Here is a 24,288-nt window from a genome sequence, read left to right as displayed (position 1 = left end):
ACAAGACAGTGCACCTTTTCCTCAGTGGACTTGAAATCTGTCTGGAGTTAAAAAGACTCAAACTGGAGGCTGAGGAGAGAGAGAAACAGTGTCAGTATGAATTGCGACATTTGGAGTCTGAGGAGAAGGAGAAGCATGAACTGGAGGCCGAGGAGAGAGAGCGTCAGTATGAACTGCGATATTTGGAGATGAAAGCTGAAAAAAAATGAAAGGGAGAGACAACATGAAAAGGAACTTCTAACCCTTTGACAGGGTCATGGAGGTAATGGGGAAGGGAATGACTGAACCCCAGAAGCCATAAAGGTCAGTGTAAACTATCTCCTCAGTACAGGGACGGAGATGACTTTGATAGTTTTAGTTATACACTTGAAAGGGTACGTAAACAATATAATGTTGACCAAAAGCTCTGGGTATGGTTCCTGACCCCCTTACTCCATGGTAGAGCTGTTAACGCAATTGCTAAACTGTCGGATATTGACTGTTTGAATTATGATCATGTAAAAGAATGTTTACTGGACTGTTTTAAACTCCTGAAATGTACAGAAAAAGTTTTGTGAACATAGACGCAAGGCAGATGAAAGTGTACGCGATTACATTGCTGATTTAAGTACTTACTTTCACAGGTGGGTGAGTGGGTGCCAGGTCACCACTTTTAAAGGACTGGCAGACTTTTTGATGAGGGAACAAGCTCTCCCCACTTTGCCTGAGGACACGAGGATCTGGTTGGTACACAGAGTGCAACTCTGCAAATGAGCGGGGGAGAAAAAGAAGTGCTGAGTATTCACAGTGGATGGCAGGAGGAGACTGAGGGGGATCTGGTGACTGATGATCTCAGTGAGACTTGGACTTGACACTTCTGTGGGAGAGGCAGCAATATTTCAGTGGCCGTCCCCATACAGGTTAAAAAAATACGAGCAGAGTTACAGGAATTTGGGGGCATGTTCACTGGGAAACCTGGGTCTGCTCACCTACTGCAGCACCATGTGGGTATGGGACCCCAAAGGCCTATCAAGCAAGCTCCGTATAGGGTGCCTGAGTGAGTCAACCAGACTTTGAAGGAGGAGATAAAGGAGATGATGGAGCTGGGGGTAAATCCAGGAGTCCAGTAGTCCTTGGGCTTCCCTAGTAGCATTGGTACCGAAGAAAGATGGTAGTGTAAGACTCTGCTTAGACTACAGAAAGTTAAACAGACACAGTCAGATGTGTACCTCATGCTTAGGACAGATGAAGCTTTAGAACAGCTATTTGGGGCTAAGTATCTTACAACTACTGATCTTACCAAGGGATAATGGCAGGTGTCCTCGACTCCAGTTGCTAGAGAAGTGTCAGCTTTTGTAACACCTTTTGGATTATATGAGTTTACAAGGATGCTCTTTGGGATGAAGAATGCCCCAGCAACCTTCCAGAGGTTAGTAGATCATATCTTAGTGGAAGCAGGAGATTATGCTCTCGTTTAGTTGGAAGATATTCCCATTTACAGTCATTCCTGGCAAGAGCACCTTCAACTTGTCAGTGAGGCCTAAGGTAGATTAAAAAGGCCAGGGTTGACCATTAAGGCTGGTAAGTGTCAGGTGGGTATGGCAGAGGTCTCCTACCCAAGACAGAGTAGGGAGTAGTAAGATTAGGCCAGAACCTGCTAAAGTGGAAGCTATTCAGGTGTAACCTGTCACTGTTACCAAAAAGCAGATAAGAGATTTCCTAGGGATGGCGGGGTACTATAGGAAATTTGTGCCCAACTATAGTACAATAGTTGCACCCCTTACCGGCCTAACAAGGATAAGTAAGCCAGATAAAGTAGTGTGGACCTTAGATTGTGAGCAGTCATTCCAGAAGCTTAAACAGGCTTTGGGAGGACTCCCTGTGTTAGGCAGTCCAGATTACAGCAAGGAATTTGTTGTACAGGTGGATGCTTCAAATTATGGGGTGGGGGCTGTGCTCAACCAAGTTTCCTTAAAGGCAGAAAAGCATCCCATTGTATACGTTAGCCATAGGCTGCAACCCAGGGAGGATGTTATGCAGCTATGGGCAAAGAAAGCCTAACCATAGTCTGGGCATTGCAAAAGCTTCATCCTTGCCTGTATGGAAGTAAATTCACTGTGGTTACAAACAATAACCATTTAACATGGGTAAACAGAGTGAGTACGCAAAATGCCAAGTTACTGAGGTGGATCATAGGGCTACAGCTATATGACATAATGGTGCAACACCGTAGTGGGATCAATAATGCTAATGCAGATGGGCTGTCAAGAATGGGGTATGGGTTAATACATTTTCAGTCAGCCCCATTTTTCTCAAGAGACGATTTTCTAGGGTCACTTGAAAATCTAACTTGAGATTTCAAAGGGGGGAGAAATGTAAGGATATTAGATATTGTTATCTGTGGTAGCATGATTGGCTGAAGTTTTGTAAATAATTGTAAATTACCATGTTATACATGCCACCATGACTAGCTAAAATTTTGTAAATAAGTTTGTTTTTTTATTACTACTTTGATTTTATGTAAGATGTCTGAATCAACAGTGTTCTTTTGGCTGACCAAAAGTACATGTTTTTAAAAGGAATTCTGAATGTAGGTTATGCCAGTCAGCTGACCTAGATGTGATGTCATGTGATAGAGCTGAAAGGAACAGAAACTCCAAAGCAGCTGTTTTGTTTACTTTTTAAAGTCTGATATGAGAGAGCAGAATTCTCATAACAGCTTTCTGTGACTTAAAACATTCTGCTATAAAAGCAGGTTCTGAGTCAGTTAAAGTTCAGTTGTTGTAGTTGCTCATTTGTCAGTATTTTTCCAAATCAGTAGTTATCACTCAAGTTTGTTTTCCAGAGCTGTTCAGCAATAATAGTAGGAGTTGCTATTCCAGTCACCGAGGACCAGACAACAGCCTGAAGAGTGGGCATAAATTCTTATCTTGCTTGGCAGAAGTAAGACTATCATCTTGCCTTGCTGAGTTAATTAGATTAGACATGGACAGTTAATCTTTAGATAGTTAGGGAACTATTGTTAGAGTTTTTCTACAATCAGTGTGAAATCTATCCTACAGTGTCATTTTCATAATTCATGTGTGTGAAACTCTGTGGTTTATTAGAATCAGTTATTCAGTGTACACATTTTAAATCATTTTATTAAATATTTTACTACCTTTTAGTAACCTGAGAGTGTTTGTGCTTATTGTGATAACCCCAGAGCCACTCCAAAAAGCCTTACTGCTTGGATTACATGCTCCCATTTACATCAATATTTATTTTACCCAATATAATTGCAGACCCCTTTTGAAGATTATTGTGGTATTTGACTGGTGGCAGGTGTTATCTTGTTAATTGGGAAAGAGGGCATATATATACCGCTCAACCTGTTAGATCAAGAAATCTGGATAAAGCATAAATAAAAGAGGGACAAAGGCTCAAAGGTAGGGACAATTTTTAAATATTGCTCTTACAAATTTAGAAAGTTGATAGAATAACAGGTTTTGCATTAGCATGAAGTTTCTAAAGGGTATGAAGTCTGAAACTCAAATGTCTGTCATTATTTTCTAACTTCAATCTTAAATGATTTGCCACTAATTTGCCAGAAAATGACACTTTTACAAAAAAACAGACCAAAAACTGAGGCAAATATCTGGACATTCTGTGAAAAATCTGTACAGTTGAGAGGTATGAGGACATAGCAGGTAAATTTGTGCCAGTCTTTCCCCAAGTGTGTTTGTATGTGTGAATACCAAATATTTAAGAGTGAGTGTGTCAAATACCTAGAACTGGGACACAGTGCTCTGCAGTGGTTAGTGTGAAGACTCATTTGGGGACATAGAGTGAAGCATACAAGTCCAGTCCCAGGTTTGGAGCCTGTTTCCAGTATACTCTTAAGGGAAACTGTGTATTTCTAGCCATGCTTTCAGTGATGCTCCCTTACTGGGGACAGTGGTGAGGACTGAGGCTCCTTAGTCACTGCCCTGGGTTTAAGTGGGGTCATCACAGCCCACACCAAGCCTACCCTTATTTTTTTCTTAGTGCAACTTCTTTTTGGACTGTTCTTTTTTGTCTTTTGATAGCTTACTCTCTTTCCCTTCCTGCAACAGGAGTACCCTAGCTTAGATTGAAAATTTCTGTAATACTTTGGCAAGGGAGAGTGAAAAGCTGTTTTACACTCAATGTTTTTTTTATTTTCTTAAAAGTTAACTTGCTAGGGTCTGAAAGAGCAACATTTTGTTTACAGGGGCATTATGGAGCTGTGCTTTAAAATCCTTTAGTAGGGGTTTCCTCTAATCACAAACACTGTGACTGCTGCCCTGCATGATGCATCTACAACAACATACATCTTAATAGATTGCTAAACCATCTGACTAAACGTCCTGAGTGAATTCTTGTATATTTGCTTCACATTAGCACCAGACACTTTCCAAATTCTCTCTGAGATGGTCAAGGATGTTCATCAAGAACTTAATCATATGTGCCTGGTAAGTAACAGCCCTGAAGTCTAAGGTGGTGGTCCTATAGACTTTCTTCCCAAATCTGTAACAGTCCTACTCTTTGTCATCTGGGAGTGTACTAGGGCAGGACCTTTTTCTCCTGGATCCATGAACACCACTGTTGGATCTGCCAAAGGATTCTTATATATGTATTTGTGGGAGTCTTGAACTTTATAGAACCTACCAGTTTTTTTGGAACTAACAGTCAAGTTCTTGGGAGACAGAGACAAGGGGATCCTCAAGGGTCCCTTGTGCTGTAGGAATAGCCATGGGTTAAAGGAGCATCCAGGCCCAGCAGGTCACCACACAATGTTTGGGTCTCTGATGCTCATTTGAAAAGATCTTTCATTCTGGAAAGTGCTTCCCTAAATGAGATCCCTCTTGGGAGATTGAGAGGAGATCATGTCTCCAGTGTGGTGAATAACCCAGATCTTCACCCTCACTTTCCTAGGAGTTCTCTCTCCTTGTAGGAATGTCTCCCTCTTTCTTTTAGAGAGGGGTACTCCAGATACTGATGGCCTAGTACCCAACTGTAGATGCTGAACTGCTTTCTGCAGTTACTGTGCCATGTTGAGCTACTGGTCAAAGAAAAATCTGAGAATAAGCAGGGCTAGGGAGGAAGAACCAACTGATGTCTGAAAGTCAGACACCAACAAGAGACAGCTGAACTGCTTCAAAGTTTGGGTCTTCTTGTTGGGAATGTCCGCACTGTAAGTCTAAATCTTTGAGTAGGAAAGGTTGGACTTTAAAGCCATGTTCCTCAACATCCTCCTTAATTATAACAATTGGGGTCTCAGTGTCCTCTTCAGAAATTGCAAAGATATTTATCTTGCTCCAGAAGCAGGACAAACCATGCCAAGAAGCTGATCACATTTTATGATGCTATGGAACAAGGCTAATACACTGAACTATGGCAAGAAAGTTCTAATACGATGCAGGTGGATGCAGACTTTACATGAGCAGCATCCTGATGTCAAAATGAGATGGTATTTGCAGAACTGAGGGGAAAGAGTTCAGAGTCCTAGAAGTCTGGCTGAATACACGAAAATGCCTCATGCCAAGTCTCAGCAGTCATACCCACTGCAATAGTCATCTAACAAAGAATATCTATGACTCTTCTTCTGCCAGAGATCAGAAAGGGACAGTTACATGCATAGCAACACTTCTTTTTAGGGAAGCCAGATGAGAATTTTACTGCAAATAATGATGTTGAGTTATGCAGCCTTTCTGTTGCAGTCTCACCTTTTCAATAGTTTCTGTGTTAAATGCCTTACAGACACAGTGAAAGCTTCCGAGGTTAGTGGGGCAAAACTGGGATACACAGCTGTCTTTCCTTTCATGGCTAAGCCCACCTTTATGCAGATAGCAGCGGCTAATTTTGACGTGCATGACCACATTGAAAAAGACCGCTGTGAAAATCAAAGGACAATGAGCGCCACTGACAACAAATGGAGCTTAAGAAGCACTGATTACAATCTGCTCTGAAAATTAACAAAATAATTTTAAACAATTAGATGTGCCATGCCAGGCATGCATAAACCGAGACCAGTGTTGCTATTTTAGTGTACTGTATACATGAACAACAATAAAACTGCTACTAAAATGGAAAAAATACAATTCTGTACCCATCCTTACCTGTTATTTGTTCAGGCACAGAGCCAGATGAGTCCTTCCATGACAGCAGTCGCTTAGTTTTACCTTGTCCAGTGCGGCTTCTCTGACGAACCATAAATCCTCCAATTCCTAAATAACATGTGATGCATTTAATTACATATTATTTAGTAGCAGCACTCTAATGAACTATACTTTGGCAAAAAAAACAAACAAAAAAAACAAAACAAAGGTATTACAGCAACGTAACAACCTTTCAGATAACTACTTTTAAGTCAGCATTTCAATCAAAGAAATAACAAAGACAAAACCCTGATAAAATGGAAAGATCCTGACTGTTTATTCTAGAAAACAATTTAAATGAGCAGGTATATATGCAGTTTATGAGGCGATACATGAGGTCACCTTTACAGGTAGGCAACTGTTGGACTTCCCATTCAGATAGTCCCAGTGTGGCATATTCCTGACTTTTCTTTTGTTCTAATGTTAACAGAGAGCAAATCATATGCTTTCTGTCAGTACACATCATAAAATCACAAGCTGCACTAGAAGAGCACATTTGAATCCCTACACCACTTAGTTCAACCACATCTACAACTTACTAAACAAGTAGCAAACTTATAAAAATCTACAATAACTCACATACTTGCCTCATTAACATGGCAATCCATCTGCAAATGTATGATAGAGAGGCTGTCCAGACACAGTGGGATGGTGGAGGGTAATAAGTTACCACTGCATAAAGCCTCCTCACCTCACACCTAATCACACAACTTGCCACTTCATTCCCTAATCACTCGTGAGCCTCTTCATATAAGTTGAGAAATGAGGATGATGTGACAATAATATTGTAACTGAGTAATATACAAGTACAGGCTTTCCCTATCTGCAGGAATGCCCAATAGCTGGTGTTGGGTGGAAGGACTGCTCACCTACAGTGGGAGGGTAGTTCTGACTTCTCATATAACAAATAGTATTGTGAAAAATGAAAGCTATGTACTTACATAATGATGAAACTGGAAGAATGGGTCTATCCTCAGTAATCTCCAACTATACTTGTATTCAATGAAACAACTCATCGTTCTAAACTTTCCCAGGATCCGTCACTCTTTGCCTTATCCCATAATGCACTGTGGTAGCATCCTTCTCCATATCTGATGCAGTAACATAGAAACCAAAAGAACCTAAGAAACCAAGACTATCACATGAAAGCAAGACATGAGACAGCACACAGAAAAGATCATAGGTGTATACTAGGTTAACAGTCACTTAAGCCTTCATAAGCCTAGCCTAGTGCAACTCAAATGTGTTCCTTTAGCTGTTGTATTTTGACAGTTTATATTGGGACAGGGTTATATTACTTTGGAAGTTATTCTAGATTACAAAGAGGGAGACTGTTAGTTTGGACATGATTTACTGACTGTCTCCCTCCATCAGAGATGGGGGGGGGGGGGGCAGACCTGGGGGTGATTGTCCAATTTTCCATCCACTGATCTAGATTATGTTGTAATAGGGTTAGAGAGGGACTCTGCTTCACATGCATGGGAACAGCCTGTTCCAGACATTGGGGATTATCCAAGATACACATCTGAATCCCCAGCATATCCTATTTGCGTTGCAAGCAAAATATAGGTCTTTTGATCTAGTCCTGATCCTGTTTATTTTACTATGTGCAAAAGGTTAATCCAAACAGGGTCCAGGGGTGTCTTGTATGCCAGGCAAAGATCACCTCTCAGAAGTTAGTATGACACCGAGTAGACACAGGGCTTTGAGACGATCAGCATAGAGCATTGTGTTTACTCCCTGTATTCTTTTTTTTTCTTTCCAAACACCTTTATTAAATTATCACGTGACATAGGCAAATTTACATTCATATAAAAGTAATAAAACTATATTAACATAACATCATACTTCACATATATTGCTATACATCATATAAACTGGGCAATATTGCATAAATTATTCAATTCCTTCTTTTTTTTAAACAAGAAAAATCTTTATTAAACCATCACTTACTACATAGGCAATCATACATTTATATAAATGAAAACAAACCACACCAACACAAACCTAGTTGCAAGAATTTTACATCACAAACCATACTGACACTTCCAATTGCAAACATTATACATCACTTATAATCTACCCATTCTTTCTCAAACATTACATACATCATTTAAGTCCTGTCGCCTTTTTGACTTCATTCCTTCTTTGTATGTATTTTTCCCACAATTCCCATTTTTTCCCCATGTAGTTTGTTCCTACACTTTTCTAAAGATCTCAATTCCATCTGTTTAACCTCTGTTACTATATTCACTACTTCCAGTATAGTTGGTTTATATTACGATTTCCATTTTCTAGTAACTGCTTTTTTGGTAGCTATCATTATTAGACACAGCAAGGCCTTACCATGTCTAGGCAATTCCGATTCTGTATCACAGCTCAGAAAAATCATCTCGCTCATCAGACCAATCTTCCCACCCAGCATCTCTGAAAGTGTATCCCCACAGGGAATCCTTAAAGTCTGCCAACTCATCACACTCCTAGAAAATATGTTCCCAATTACCTCTTTCTTCCCCTTCACACCTCCAACACTTATAGTCTGCCGGAGGAAAAATTCTCTGGAGTCTACTTGGGGTATAAAAATAACTATGTAAATATTTCCAGGCAAACATTCTAAATCTTCTACATTTTGCTGCACATTTGGGAGACATACATATATCTTCCCATTGTTTCTTTGTGAATTGCTTATCCAGTCTCTCTTCCCAATCCTTTCTAACCTCCTCTGATTGATTCTTATAGTTATAATCCAATATTTTATATGCTCTACTAATTATTCCTTTTTTAATGTCAGCTTTTGTTATAGATTCTATTAAAAACTCTACCAGTGATGTCTTTTGTTTAGGACCCCCCGCCCCCATTTCTTTCTCCTTGTCTATACTCTGATATCAATCTCTGATAGGGAAGGCAACTTCTAACTTGCAGTACAAATAAATTTTTGGCATCTTCCCGCTCTAGTTATTGCTCCCAATACCTTGGTTCCTTTGCCAGTTTTCTCTAATAAATTCTGTCCCTCTCTTGCCTATTGTCTGTATCCCTAATTGCAGTCATCTCTATCAGCAGAATCTCCTTTCTCCACTCCCATGTTGGTTTAGTTCTTAGATTACTTTGTGCTACTTTATGGATATATTCTGCATAATTATTGTTATACTTCTTAAAAGTCTGCATCCAAAATCCCAGTCTCTCCTTGTTTCTTGAGCTTCCCTCACATTTCATCATTCTTTTCCACTTTGAATAACAGTTTTCTGCTCGTACTATGTATAGGAGTCTAAACTGTGTAGCTCTGAAATACTCCTTCCAACTGAGTAATCCCAATCCACCCTGTTCTACTGGAAGAATCCGCTTATCCCACTTGATTCTTGCAGTCTTCCCCTCCCAGATAAAGTCATTCAGCTCTTAATTAATTGCTATCCACAACTTCTCTTGTTGATAAAAATATGCCTGACTTGTGCACAAGACTAAAGGGACTAAAAACATTTTAACTGCCTGTATCTTACTGTCTATAGCCATATAACAAAGCTTCCATTTCCTCAGTTTTTGCATTATCTTTTGTTTAGTCTCTTCCCATATATCCTTAGCTGGCAACTCCCTGCATTCTTTTTGGAACAAACTTGTGTGGACATTCCAGTTGCTGCATGCATCTGGTCAGGTACATAGTGAAGGGGGCATTATACTCTATGATGGGTCTGAGAAGGGCAGTGTACAGCGGTACAATGACCACTCTGGACCTAGATGCCATGCCCTTACTTATAAGTTGAGTAATATAGAAGGCTGTTCTTACTACCCTGGGCACATTGGTCGAAAGCTAGGTTACTATATACATGAGTTCCCAGATCCCTTACTAATGAATCAACTTTTAGGGGTATTTTACTGATGATGTAGTTAACCGGGGTGGCTGATCTCCCAAAAGGTACTATAATGCATCTCTTAGGTTCATTAATTGTTAGTAGGCCAACTACCAACCTAGCCATGGTACTGAGTTTTAAGCCATAGCTTTGGCACCAATAGTTTGTCTGTGTTAGATCTTCCTGAAGGGTGTTTTCATCTTGAGGGATTCAGTGACTGCTCCCAGTTTGCATTCATCTGAGAACTTGGTCAGCCACAGGCCTTTGACATTGGCTTTGACCTCCAAGAAGCAGATGCCAAAGAGGAGCAGGCTCAGCACACAGCCATGATGGACTCTTCTATTGAGTGTCCTCTTTGTAGAGGTGGCTTCACTGATCCTAACCTCTTTAGTCCTATCCATAAGCCAGCTAGCTATCCAGCATATTACAAAGGGGTTTATGTCTAGTTCCGTCAGTTTGCTGAGAATGCCCAAGTCGCATATTATATCAATTTTTTTAACCAGATCTAGGTAGGCAGTATGCACTGCTTTCCCCTCATCCACTGCCTTAGTGACCTCAAAGAAGTCCACCAGTTTCAGTAAAGCATGCTCTTCCTTTGACAAAGCCAAACTGGGATGGATCCACTGTATGGTGATCTCCTTGTTGATAATTTCCATGGCTTTGCAAATACGACTGGTCAAACTAATGGGTCTGTAGTTTCCAGCATCTGTTGAAGGTCCTTCCCTAATGAAGCGGATGATAGTCGCTGTTCCTCTATCCTTGGGGCACAAAGCCAACTATAGCTAAACAGTGACTTCAGGGGTCCTGGCAAGTCATATTTTAAAACTGTTCAGCTGGCATCCCGGGATAGTATCGGTGCCCATTGAGGCTGCATTCTTGGCTTTAGCAGGGCAGCTAGTACATACTACCTTGTTATAGCTGAAGGAGTTATGTTTGAGGGTATTTACTGGGGGGTGGTTGGGAGTGAGAGTGGGATAAATCTGGAAATGAAATTGTCCACTAAAAGGTTCTCTATACTGCAAAGTTCAGTGAATGTGGCAGCATTAACCAGCAGTTCAGCACACTGCTGTGTGCTGCCCTTGGATGTTTCTGACACAGTTGAAGAAGACCTTATGGTTATCTTTCACCTGGCAGGCTCTCTTAAACTCAGAGTTGGCTCTGTTAGACCTAATTAGCCCTCTTAGTTGCCTATTTACTTTGATGAGAGTTTTTATCTTTATGGGAATTATTGTTCCTAATTTTGCCATCATTTTTTCCTTGTGTTGTATATCCTGTTTAATTTGGAATGCCACCAAGGCAGTTTGTTTCTGGGGTTAGTTCTGGGCATACTTCTGGTTAAGTGCAGAAACCTCTATGCAGCCACTGACATGGCTGAACAGTGCTTCTGAGAGGAAGTCAGCATAGGCTGTTGTGTTCTAGGGGTTTGGAGGGCCAATGAATTTTGTCAAACCATCACATAATTAAAGGTAGCCTTGGAAAAGTCCTTTACTGTTACTGGTTTTACAAGGGTTACAGAACTGATTTTTATTTCAAAGGAGACAGCATTACAGTTGGACTTTACCAGAGAGGATGACACATAGGGGGGTGCAGCACTCTCCCATATTTATAAGCACAAGATCCAGTATACTGGAACTTCCAGTGAATGTACTCACTTTTTGGACAAGGATGGTTGCACCTATAAAGTCCAGGAATCGCTCTGCTTGTAGATTTGAGGCCGTATACGGATTCCCAATCTATAAAGGGTAAGTAAAGTCTCACATGATTAGGTTGCTAGGTTGGATGGTAAGTCTCTCTCTCTAAGTATGCATTGTGGGCTTCTTGCGACATGGAGGGTGACCTACATTTGGCTAGGATATGGTAATGGATTTTATCTATGGTGATCTGCAAGTGTAAGAACTCCAGCGCATCATCCTGTGTGACCACACTACAAGCATGCTTGTTACTGATGCATATCAAGACACTTCCACCTTTAGCCCTTGTCTGTGCAGCTACTGGTGTAAATGTGTGAATGGCATTAAAATCTTGCACCGGATCAGGTACTCTCTGCTGCTTTAAACCATGACTCAGTAACCACACAGATGTCTAGATTCAAGTGTGAGAAGGACTTGAAATGAGTACAGTTTTTTTTGTTGTTATTTATACATCTGACAGAGTGGTAACACCTTCAGGTTCATTTGAGTTGATTTTATTGGTAGGTTTGTCAGTTTGTCACTGCCTAAAAAAGGCACTATGGGGGGGTGGGGTGGGGTGGACAAAATGTTTAGCTAGTACTCAAAAATCTAGAGTGGATAGGTGCAGACAGTCCTTGGCAGCAAAGTAGTCTGTTAAACATGTGCTCCTGAGCTGTCACATATTGGATTCCAATCATATTTTATCTGGAGCCTCGCCAGGTAAAATAAGTATAATGATTGCTGACAATGAGCTTTTACAGACTGAACCTGTTTTAGAAAGTACAGTTGCGTACACTTGCCATAAATGTAGATTTTCGAGTGTATTCACTGTTGCAGTCATCACATTTGGGTTATCCCCACCAGGGTAGCCCTCGGCCAGCCTGAATACCAGAGACTTAGTATTTCTGCGTAGGTTGCTGTCACTTGAGGACTGATATCAGGTCATCAGTAGTATAAAGTAAGGCAGCCGACGCCATTACTTCAGTTTTTCTTCCCTAACCTGTCAGGAGCCCCCAAAATAGGAGGTCAGGTTCTGGTGGAAGAACCTCACCAGTGGAAAATAAATACCAATATGTCCCTTGTAAGAACAGGAGAACAACAAGGAAGAAAGGTAATAAAATGAGAAAGAGAATAAAGGGGGATGGAGGGAAAGTAGGACTGCAACAGTGAATACACTAGAACATCTACATTTATGGTAAGTGTACACTACTGTACTATGCTCTTCGTGTCTCACTGTTGCAGTCATCACATTTGGGTAGATTTCCAAAACTGAGGAAATGGGTGGAGGCAGTCAAGGAAACTAGGGGCTGGCTAGGATGCCCTGCAAGACTGCAGAGGTAAACCCTGCCCTGGATTTGGAGAAGAGAGGCAGGTGGTAATGCTTGGTAAAAGTGTGAACAGATGTCCAGGTGGCAGCCCCGGAATGTCCCTGGTGGGGACTCCTCTGAGGAAAGCTGCAAACGTGGAGGCTGCTCTGGTGGAGTGGGTCCTGACTGCCTTGGGGGGAGGCTTTCCATGCTGTTTGTAGCAGAAACGGATGCAGTGTCTTATCCATTTGGAAATGGTTTGCTTGGAGATGGCTTTGCCTTCTGCCCCTGTAGCAAAGCTAACCAGCAATTGATCAGACTTTCTGAAGGATTTAGTCTTCTCCAGATAGAATCTGAGCTGTCTGTGCACATCTAGAGAGTAAAGAATCCTTTTCCCCCTTGTTCTGGGGATTAGGAAAGAAGGTGGGCAAATGAATGGATTGGTTGAGAGCCACACTGGACACCACCTTGGGCATGAAGGATGGGTTAGTTCTGAGGGATACCCTGTCTGCATGGAAGATGATGAAGGGCTCCACAGCCATGAGTGCTTGCAACTCAGAGACTCTTCCGGCTTAAGTGATGGCCAGAAGGAATGCTGTCTTCCAGGAGAGATATTTTTAGCTCTGCAGAAGAAGCTGGTTCAAAAGGAAGCAGGGTGAGCTTTTCCAAGACAAAGTTAAGGTTCCAAGCTGGTGCCCTTCTGGGGTCCTCAAGTTGCTAGCCCATCTGAGGAACTGTTTGATCAAAGGGTGTGAAAAAAGGGGCTGCTCAGTGGGAAAATGAGTAGAAGTAGCAGAGGCATGAATTTTTATAGAGGAGAAAGAGAGACCACTGTGTAGTAGGTCGGCTAAATAATCCAGGATGAGAGGGATGGAGTGCTGTGCCATATTGGCTCCCTTAGCCTGGATCCAGGAGAAGAACCTTTTCCATTTATCTGCATAAGACTTTCTGGTGCCAGGGCGTCTGGCCTCACGGATAACATCCAAAACCTGTTTACTGAGGATGGCAGATTGGTTCGGGGTTAGGGAATAAGCCAAGATGCCAAATTGAGTGTCTGCAATTGGGGATGCATGAATTCCCCTTCCCTCTTGGTCAGTAGGTTTGGAATCTGAGGAAGATGCCATGGAGGCAGCGGGGACAGGCTGCGCAACAAGGGGTACCAGTGTTGTCAGGCCCAGTCTGGAGCTATAACAATGATCCTTGGTTTTTCCTTCTTATTTTGAGCAGTACCCTGGGGATGAGAGGTAGGGGAGGAAAGGCATAGACCGATAGACTGACCCAGGGGAAAGACAGGTCGACCTTCGGGGTTCCCCATTTCTGAGTTATTAGGGTGAAGGTACTTCTGTTGAGTTGCTACTCGTGCGGGTCCAGAAGGTTTCTGCTTAACTAGTCTGCCAGAGAGTCGAGAGAGCCTGGTAGGAATTGTGCTAATAGGTGTAGTTGCATGGAAGAGGCTGTGAGGCAAAGGGTCATGGCCAGCCTGCACAGAGGGTAGGAGTGAGTCCCTCCCTGCTTGTTGATGTACCACATCACAGTGGTGTTGTCTTTTTTGATCAGGAGAACCCCTGGAGACAGAAAGGGTTTGAAAGCTATCAAGGTATGCTGCACAGCCATCATCTCTTCCTGAATGATGTGCAAAGGGGTTTGCTGTGGGCTCCATTGGCTCTGTATGAACCTGCCATCCAGGTGTGCAGCCCAAGTGTAGTGATATATCTGTGGTGAGGGTCTGGGCAGCGGGGGTGGGGAGAAGGGCAGTTGCTTGTGGTGGGAGCATGCTGTTGCCCACCAAAGAAATTCCTTTCTGAGGCAAGGGATTATAGGTAGAAGAGTTTCCAGGTCTTGAGAATGTCGACACCAAAGTCTCTTTAGGTACCACTGAAGTTTCCTCATATGCAGCCTGGCATATGGAATGAGTAGTATGCAAGATGCCATGAACCCCAGAGCTTGCAGGATCTTCCTTGCAGATAGCTGGGGCCTGGTGGCTAGTTGAGAGAAGTAGGCTGTCAGGAAATTTTGTTTCTCTGGTGTAAGGTATGCCATCTGGGATGCTGTGTCCCGACTTACTCCCAGGAAGATTATCCTTTGGGTGGGCACCTGTTTGGATTTCGTTTTATTGATTATGTACCCTAGGGAGGTTAGTAGGGTCTTTACAAAGGCCAGGTGCTTGAGCAGCTTTTCCTGGCTGTCTGCCTGAATAAGCCAGTCGTCTAAGTATGGGTAAATTTGCACACCTGCAGAATGAAAGAATGTGTGTCTGATTGCCTGCTGGTTCCTTGCTAAAGTGGTTATAAAGGAAATATGATAAACAAAGTGAGGGGAACTGTCAGATGTTTCAAGGTCTCACTGAGTGACTGTTCTGCCTGACTGTCAGACGCAACTCAATGGACTGTATTTAAGTACCTGAGGGAGCATAAAGATCTGAATTGCCAAAGACTAAGCCCTTTACCACTGAAGCGTGGCAGCATTACAGGAAATCGTACAGTATTTTTCTGAAATCCAAGTGCAGAAAGCATTGTCATTTTATAAGGAAATGCAGCAGTTGGATCTGACCTGTGAACAAGTTGAGTTTGAATAAATCGGATCCTGCTTGACACTGTGCTGCCTCTTTTTGTGTTAATAGTACTGGTTCCTGTGTAAATTCGAATATTTCTTTGTCTGCAAATGGCAGGCAATGGCCGGAGTCAGATATTTTGTGAAAACTATGGGTGCAGTAGATAAACCAAAGGGAAGCACAGAGAACTGAAAGTGTTGAGATCCTGCCCTGAAGTGGAGATATTTCCTGCATGATTACCTGATAGGAATGTGGAGGTAGGCCTCTTTTAGATCTAGGGTGGCTAGCCAATCGTCCTTGGAGAGCATGGGTAGTAGCTGCTGGATGGTGAGCATTTTAAATTTTGGGATCACCAGGAAGGTGTTTAGAATGGATAGATCGAGGATGGGGCGCCAGGTGCCCTCTTTTCTGGGCACTAGAAAAAGTCTGGAGTAGAACCCTTGGCTTATCTGGTCTGCAGGAACATGCTCTACTGCCCTCATAGAGAGCAGGGAATGGGTTTGCATTTGAGCCTTTGCCCAATGATTTGGTAGTAGATCTTCTGGGAACCCTTTTGGGGTTGGAAGGGTGTGGAAGGAAAATTTGTATCCCTGAGACACAATGTTCAGAACCCATTGGTCCTTGGTAATGGTGGCCTAGGTGCTTGAGTGAAAGGAGAGTTTTCCTCCTAGGGGTACGTGAAGGTGGAGAGGGGGGTGGAGGAGGTGAGTCATTGTGAGTACTTACCATAAGGGGGTGGCTTAGAATTCCCTGGTTTTGAAGTGTAGGTAGTCCACTGCTTAGATCTCTGCATTCCCTGGGGCTGCTGTCTGTTGGGGGGGGGGGGTTGTTTCCATAGGGCCTAGGCTGGGCCGGTTTACTCAGAGCAGGAAAGGACCAATGCTTGGATGGACAATGCCTGCTGAACCTAGGGGGCTGGACCTGTAAGAAATCCTTAACTGTTTGCATTGATTTTGCTTTTTCTTCCATTTTTTTAAGACCTCTTCTGCCTTAATGCCAAATAAGTTATCTTTGTGTAAGGGGGCATCCAACAATTTAGATTTGACATGGTCTGGCAGGGGTTGTTCCTTAAGTCATGCATGTCTTCTAATGACAGATCCAGTAACGGCTGCCCTGCAAGAAGCTTCTATGGTGTCAAAACCACAGTGCAAAGTGTGTTTAGTTACTTGACTTGCAGAATGCATGAAGTCTTGTAAATCTTTAGATACTGCCTAACCAGGAAAGGAAGACATTTTTTGTTTACGGATTTCCAAGGTATGTTGCTGAAATTTCAGCATACGGAACTGACAATTTAGTACCCTGATAGAAACAGTAGCTGAGGTGTACACTTTTTTACCCCGTCTGTCCAATACTTGGGAATCCCTGTCTGAGGGGATGGGATTCGTAGCAGAGGTTGCTTTAATCCCTTTTGGCCCTTGAGAAATGACCTCAGGGTTAGCTGCTGGATTTTTAAAAAGATATTTGTGAGAGTCAGGGACTCTATAGTACCGGTCTGGTTTTCTGGGAGCAGGAGGTAGGGCATCAGAAGTGGAGCTGGATTCAAGGAAAACAAAATCCACAACATCCAGGACTGGGAGGATGGCCAACGGTCTGTGTTGCGGAAGATCTAGGAATTCCCTGAGTCTCTTTTTAGACTGGGGGTAGTCCTGACACTCCCACTGGAAATGCTCCCTTAAAGTATGCAGGGTTTCCCCAAAGGAAAAATCCTCTGGGGGAGAGGCTAAAGGAATGGAGTCCTCTGCATCAGAATCCTCATAAGTGGAGAGAGGTTGCATGCCTTCATAGCCAGATTCATCTGACTCTTGTTCAGACAAATCTACAGGGGACAGATCTCTTTTCCTTTTTGAGGGGGTGGCTTGGCTTCACCTGATCAGCATGATAAGGTCTTCTGCCATTTTAAGCATTTGATAGTGAAGCAAGGTAGCAGACGCCTGAGAGTGGGTCGTCAGTTTCTTGTGTGTGGTTCGAACCCTGGGCCTAAGAAACTCGGTTGTTTTTGAAAGAACGGTGGTCGCGAAAGAAGATGTTGGGATTCGGTAGTGCGAAGGACTTCCTCGGAAACCACTGCCTGCTCAGCGGCTCCGGATGCATCCAAGGTAGAGACCACCGCAGGATCCTTAGTCGAAGAAGAGTTTTGAGGCATACCAGACTCTGAAAGGGTCTCGGTAGTGGCCTGCAAATCAACTGAAGCGGGCATCTGGGGCTGCGAAAGCACCTCACTGAGGACCGGAGGACTGACGATTAGCTTAACAGAAGCATCGTCAGTAGATTTGGACCTGTGTGGTCTGTCTCTGTCTTTATCTTTCCATTTTTTTCATAAGATTTGGTGTCGGATGGCTTACCGAAGCCATATCGGAATTTGAAGACTGTAGACGAAAATATCTGGCTACAATAAGGGCCCGACGATGGATAGATCTGGCGATGAAGAAAACACAGAAGTGACAATGAGGAAAGTCATGGTGTAGGCCTAAACAAGTGTTGCAGTAAGAGTGGAAGTCTCGGTGTGATATTTGCTTTCCACAGGCGAGACAATTATTAACTTTTTCTGACATCGGTTAGTACAAGAAAAAAGGATCCCCAACGGGGTACTTAGCTTTAGAAGACTTCAACTTCAATTCGGAGAAGAAAACTCAGGTAGCGGCCAACCAACACTCATGCGAACTGCTTCTGCTTTGGGCTCCACGGCAAGAAAGACTGATGTAATGGCATCGGCTGCCTTACTTTATACTACTTACGACCTGACGTCAGTCCTCAAGTGACAGAAACTGACACAGAAATACTAAGTCTCTGGTATTCGGGCTGGCCGAGGGCTACCCTGGCAGGGATAACCCAAATGTGATGACTGCAACAGTGAAACATGAAGAACATTATAAAGTGCAACTTTTTAAATGGACACAATGGCAGTGTTTACATTTTCAGGATACTTAGAGATGGGTATCATACCTAGAGGACAATGAATATCCTGAACTATTGAAAAAATGGCAGGAATTAAATCTGAGACTGAGTTGTGACTACATGAGACTTACATATTTTTTTCAAAACTGAAAATGAGCTGTCAGCAGAAATTGATTGATTAGAAAATAAATTGGTGACATTGGTCAACTTCCATAATATTTCTCATGAGTTTAACATCTTGTTTGAGAAATTATGGGTGTCTGAACAGAAACGGATTGCTAATAAAGAATGAAAACTGCAGCAATATGTTAATGATTTTAGAAAGTCCAGCATCTTTCATTGGTCAAAAAATAAGCAACGTGCACCATCAACAAATGCGTCTATTCAAACTAATAGGGTTACACAAGCTGCTGATAGCGTAGTAAGATGTAGTGAAGCTATGAGAGATCTTGATAACTCTGAACCTGTGACCAATGTGGATATGGATATCACTGTTCAGTGACCTACAGCTGCACTTACTGGTAAAAATAATGAAGACTTGTTAGGGTCTAGGGATGAAACTTAACTTTTTAGCTTCATCTCGCATCATGCTATAGTTGCGTACACAAATTCAAGAATGGGTGCAGAAGGAAGTATATACACCAGGAAGAAGTCAGGGAAGGGGAGACTGCATCTACATTGGTCCACTCACAAGCAGCATATCTGTAATAAACAGGTAAAGGGTAGAAATACTGTCATTAACCTATCCACTCATGAATTTACTGATACAGAACTATCCAGTGATAAAGGATTAAAGTTTGTTCTATCAACAGATGGGAACTTGAGCACCTCTCTCATTGAACTAAGACTGTTTGTATGCAATTTAAATTTAAATATTTTATTCAAAATAGATGAAAATACCTCTGCCATTAGTAACTCTTTAAAAAGACCTAGCATGTACATATGTCTGTTATTAATGCATTTTATATGTGTGAACAACAGATCTATGATTTGCATTTTAAACAGCAATGTGAAAAATACTTTAACTTAAAACTGCAGGAAAGACAGGCTTTGATTAAACTTTGTGTTATGCAAGATATTATTATAAAACAAGCTGATAAGGATGGCGTGACTGTTTTAATGGATTGTCCACAATACATTATGAATTAAGCTTTTTGGACTGTGATACTTTTAATAAGATCAATAAATTATATGTAGAGAATATTATTTATAAAGTTAAAGTTTTTTATATGTCTTATTGATCGACAATGCTATTACTTTTGATATTTATAATTATATGTACATATCTAATCCTATTGTTCCATTACTGTATGGTTTACCAAAATTACATAAAATATGATACAACCTCCTATGAGACCAACAGTATTCATTAGTTCAATGACAGCAGATGTACCAAAATATTTGAAAAGTCAGTTATAAGCCTTTTTTTAAGTTACTGTAAAAGCTTTGTAAAAGACAATAATGATTTCCTATATTCTTTACACTGCCGGTCCCAGAATATTGTAACATATGATTTAATTTTGGTTACATTGGATATTAAATTATTATTTATCGTTATACCTAATGACTATGGTATTCAGACATTAAGAGCCTACTTATATATAGATAGCAACTTATCAGCAAGGAAAAACAGAGACTATAGGTCTCATGTTAATTAGTTTATTGAATAATAATGTATTTCTATTCAATGGTGAATATTTTCATCAGAGATTAGGTGGGCCATGGATATTCCTGTGGCCAATACCTATGCTAATTTAGCTCTTTCAAATTGGGAAGTTAGTTATATATTCAACACGGAGCTATTTTTGCCCAAATACATAGCCTTTTACAAATGTTTTGTTGATGACATTTTTATTTGGAATGATGACATCTTTCAGAAACTTTATAGATACATTTCAGAAATCTACAGAGCTCTTGACTTTTGAGACAAAATACTCTAAAACTAATAATAATACTAACATTATTTGATTATAGAAAATTAAATACTACTACCCATAGAAAAGAAGCTCAAGCAACCACATATTTACCTTCACAAAGTATGCATCCCAGATACACATACCATAGTATATTAAGAAGTCAGTTATTAAGAGCAAGTATATTAAATACACTGGATGACTGGTTTCATGAAGAAAAGTACAGTTTTATACCTACCATAAATGTAGATGTTCGAGTGTTCACATTGCTGCAGTCATTACACTTGGGTTATCCTGCTGTCAAGTGGTCCCGCAGTCGGCCAGAGTTCCAAAGTCTTGGTCCGGCGTCAGTTGCTGTCGCTTCTTGCATGACGTCAGTGCACCAGGGGTATATAAGATGCATCCGATGCCATTTTCTTCAGTTTTCTTGCCCCAGATGTCAGGTGCCCCCAAGTAGGTAGGCAATACATATTGCTAGTAAAAAAATATACATATAAAATAAAAAAACAATACCTTCAGTTACAAGCAAATACACCACAAAGGTTGTATAGGATAGAAAGGTGTAGATAAGTCCAGCTAATTCAGAGGGGATGGAGGGAGGATAACCTGGACTGCAGCAGTGTGAGCACTCGAACATCTACATTTATAGTAAGTACAAAACTGTACTATGTTTGTGTTACACTGCTGCAGTCATTACACTTGGGTAGAATCCCAAAGCTAAGGTTGGGTGGCTGGTCTATAAAGAGTTAGGATTGGCTATGAGGCCCTGCAGAACTGCAGTGGCAAATCCTGCTCTGGATTTAGAGTAAAGAGGCAGGTGGTAATGCTTGGTAAAGGTGTGCACTGAACTCCAAGTTGCAGCCTCCAAAATTTCCTTGGTAGGTACTCCTCTGAGAAAGGCTGCTGAAGTGGCTGTTGCCCTGGTGGAATGTGACCTAATTTTATTTGGGACTGATTTTCCATGCTGTGTGTAGCAGTAACGAATACAGTGTCCTATTCATTTGGATATAGTCTGCTTTGAGATAGCCTTGCTGACCTAATGTTATTTGGGACTGATTTTCATGCTGTGTGTAGCAGTAATGAATACAGTGTCCTATCCATTTGGATATAGTCTGCTTTGAGATAGCCTTGCCCTGTGATCCTGCAGCATATGCTACAAACAGTTGCTCAGTTTTCCTGAAAGCTTTTGTTTTGTCTAAGTAGAAGCGTAGCTGCCTGTGTATGTCCAAACAATGCAGATGTTTCTCATCTTTATTCTGGGGGTTTGGATAAAAAGTTGGCAAATGGATGGTTTGGTTAAGAGCCACACTAGATATCACCTCTGGCATAAAGGTAGGGTTTGTCCTTAAGGAAACCCTGTCCTGATGAAAAATTATAAAAGGTTCCACTGCCATTAATGCCTGAAGCTCTGAGACTCTTCGTGCTGAAGTTACTGCCAGGAGAAGAGCTGTTTTCCATGATAAAAATTTTAGATCGGCTGTATTGGCTGGCTCAAAAGGTGGTAGGGTCAGTTTTTCCAAAACGAAATTGAGGTCCCAAGTTGGTGTTGGTGCTCTCCAGGGCAGTCTTATGTTTTTAGCCCCTCTGAGGTACTGCTTTAGCAAGGGATGGGAGGATCTGTGTTGTAATGTGCTGAAATGGCAGAGGCGTGGATCTTAATTGATGAGAAGGATAGGCCTCTGTCCAGCATCTCAGTTAAGTATTGTAAAATCTGAGGAATGTTTGGAACAAGAGGGTCAAGGCTTTGAGTCTGGTTCCAGGCGCAGAATCTCTTCCATTTTTCTGAGTAAGCTTTCCTCGTGCTAGGCCTCCTGGTCTCCAAAATGACATCCATAACAGCTTTAGCGAGAGGTGTTGCCTGTTTGACTAATGTATCTGCCATGCAGCCAGGTTTAGGGTTTTGAGCTGACCGTGCAGGATCTGATTGTTTTATTGAGTCAGAAGGTGTGGAATTTGAGGCAAAATCCATGGTGGGCCTTGAGCTAAGTTCCCTAAGATAGGGTACCAGTGCTGGCGTGGCCAGTCTGGAGCAATCAGGATCATCTGTGGTTTTTCTTGTCTGGCTTTTAGGAGTACCTTTGAAAGGAGAGGCAGTGGCGGGAAGGCATAAACTTTTAGGTTTTTCCAGCTGAATAAAATAGCATCCACTTTCCATGCTTGTTTGTGATAAGTCCTTAAGCAGAATTTTTGTAGTTGGCAATTCTTTGGGGAGGCAAAAAGATCTATGTCTGGGCATCCCCATTTTTGCGTTACCATGCTGAAGATTTGTGGATTCAATTTCCATTTGTGAGGGTCCATGACATTTCTGCTTAGATCATCTGCCAGAGTATTTTTCTTTCCTGGCAGGAATTGTGTTTGCAAGTGAACTTGATACGTTAGAGCTGTGTTCCACAAGGTCATGGCTTGCCTGCATAGGGGATAAGAATGAGTGTCCCCTTGCTTGTTTATGTACCACATTACTGTGGTGTTGTCTGTCTTTAGTAATAATTGTCCTGGATGCAGAAGGTCCTTGAAAGCTGTTAGGGTATTTTGAACAGCCAACATCTCTTTTTGATTGATGTGAAGATGCATTTGGTCTGTGGTCCACTTGCCCTGAATGCATTTTCCTGCCATGTGTGCTCCCCAGGCGTAATCCGAGGCATCTGTTGTTAGAGTTTGCCTGGCTGTGGGTTGGGTAAAAGGCTGACCCTTGTTTAGGTGACATGCCTGTGCCCACCATTGAAACTCCTGTTGTAGGCAGGGAATCATTGGTATTACTGCTTCTAAACTGCGAGAGTGATGAGTCCAAACACTTTTTAGGTACCACTGCAATTTCCTCATATGTAGTCTGGCATATGGTATTAATAGTATGCAGGATGCCATGAATCCCAGGGCCTGCAGAATTTTTCTTGCAGGGAGATGGGACTTTTTTGCCAGTAATTGAAAATATTGAGTTAGTTGAACATGTTTGTCTGGCGTGAGGTAAGCCATCTGGGCCGTTGTATTTAAGCTGGCACCCAGGAATATAATCTGTTGCAAGGGCACTAGTTTTGACTTATTTTCGTTTACTGTGTACCCTAGAGAAATTAGCAACCTTTTTACAAATGCCAGATGCTGGAGAAGAATTTCCTTTGTCTCTGCTTGAATGAGGCAGTCATCCAGATATGGATATATTTGGATTCTTTTTTGTCTGAAAAATGCAATTACTGGTGCCAGGCACTTTGTGAAGACCCTGGGCGCAGTAGATAAGCCAAAGGGCAGTGCAGAGAATTGGCAGTGCATTGTACCAGCTATGAATCTGAGGTATCTTCTGAAATTTTGTCTGATAGGGACATGCAGGTATGCCTCTTTGAGGTCCAGAGTAACAAGCCAAGCCTTCTTGCCCAGCATGGGTAGAAACTGCTGTAATGTCAACATTTTGAATTTCGGAATATCCAGGTAAGTATTCAGAATTTAAAGGTCTAGTATGGGCCTCCAGGCCTTGTCCTTTCTGGGGACCAGGAAGAGTCTTGAGTAAAATCCTTGTTCCTGTTGTGGTACTTTTTGAATAGCTCTCATGTCCATGAGGGCTGAAATTTGTTTTTGAGCCTCTGCCCATTGATTTTGTGGCAGGTCTGGCATTCCTTTCAGCCTTGGTAAAGTATGAAAGTGGAACCTGTAACCTTGAGACACAATATTCAGAACCCATTTGTCTTGGGTGATTGTTTGCCAGTTTTGAGAAAAAAGTGCTAGTTTTCCCCCTAAGGGGGCTTCCAACAGGGACGTGCTTGGCATACGAAGGGGAAAGTCATTGTGACTGTTTCCTGTAAGGTTGAGACTTGTCCTCACCTCCTTTTGGGGTTGAGGTGCCCCACTGTCGTCATCTGTTTGAGCCTTGGGGTTGAGATCTGCCTCTTGTGTGTCTGTATCTGCCTCTCTGTGGCCTGTCTGACACTGGAAAGGACCAATTCTTTGTTGGCCAATTTCTGCTAAACCGAGGTGGCTGTACCTGTAA

At 42.0% G+C, this 24,288-nt stretch overlaps 1 protein-coding gene across 1 annotated transcript in view; it reads right to left on the bottom strand.

Moving 5' to 3' along the window:
• The window catches only part of KMT2C (lysine methyltransferase 2C), a gene marked incomplete in the record, with an annotated part of 4,117,755 nt that overhangs the window by 1,851,997 nt on the left and 2,241,470 nt on the right, over positions 1-24,288 (bottom strand). The window contains 1 exon segment of the mRNA XM_044066891.1: positions 6,099-6,206. Within this exon segment, the coding sequence (XP_043922826.1) occupies positions 6,099-6,206 (108 nt within the window).

This window comes from Protopterus annectens, chromosome 3.part1, assembly GCF_019279795.1.
Source record: "Protopterus annectens isolate FY-2018-M chromosome 3.part1, PAN1.0, whole genome shotgun sequence".
NCBI classification, from domain to species: Eukaryota; Metazoa; Chordata; order Ceratodontiformes; family Protopteridae; genus Protopterus; species Protopterus annectens.
Note: the sequence above shows the minus strand (reverse complement) of the source record. Positions and strands in the feature narration are given on the sequence as shown.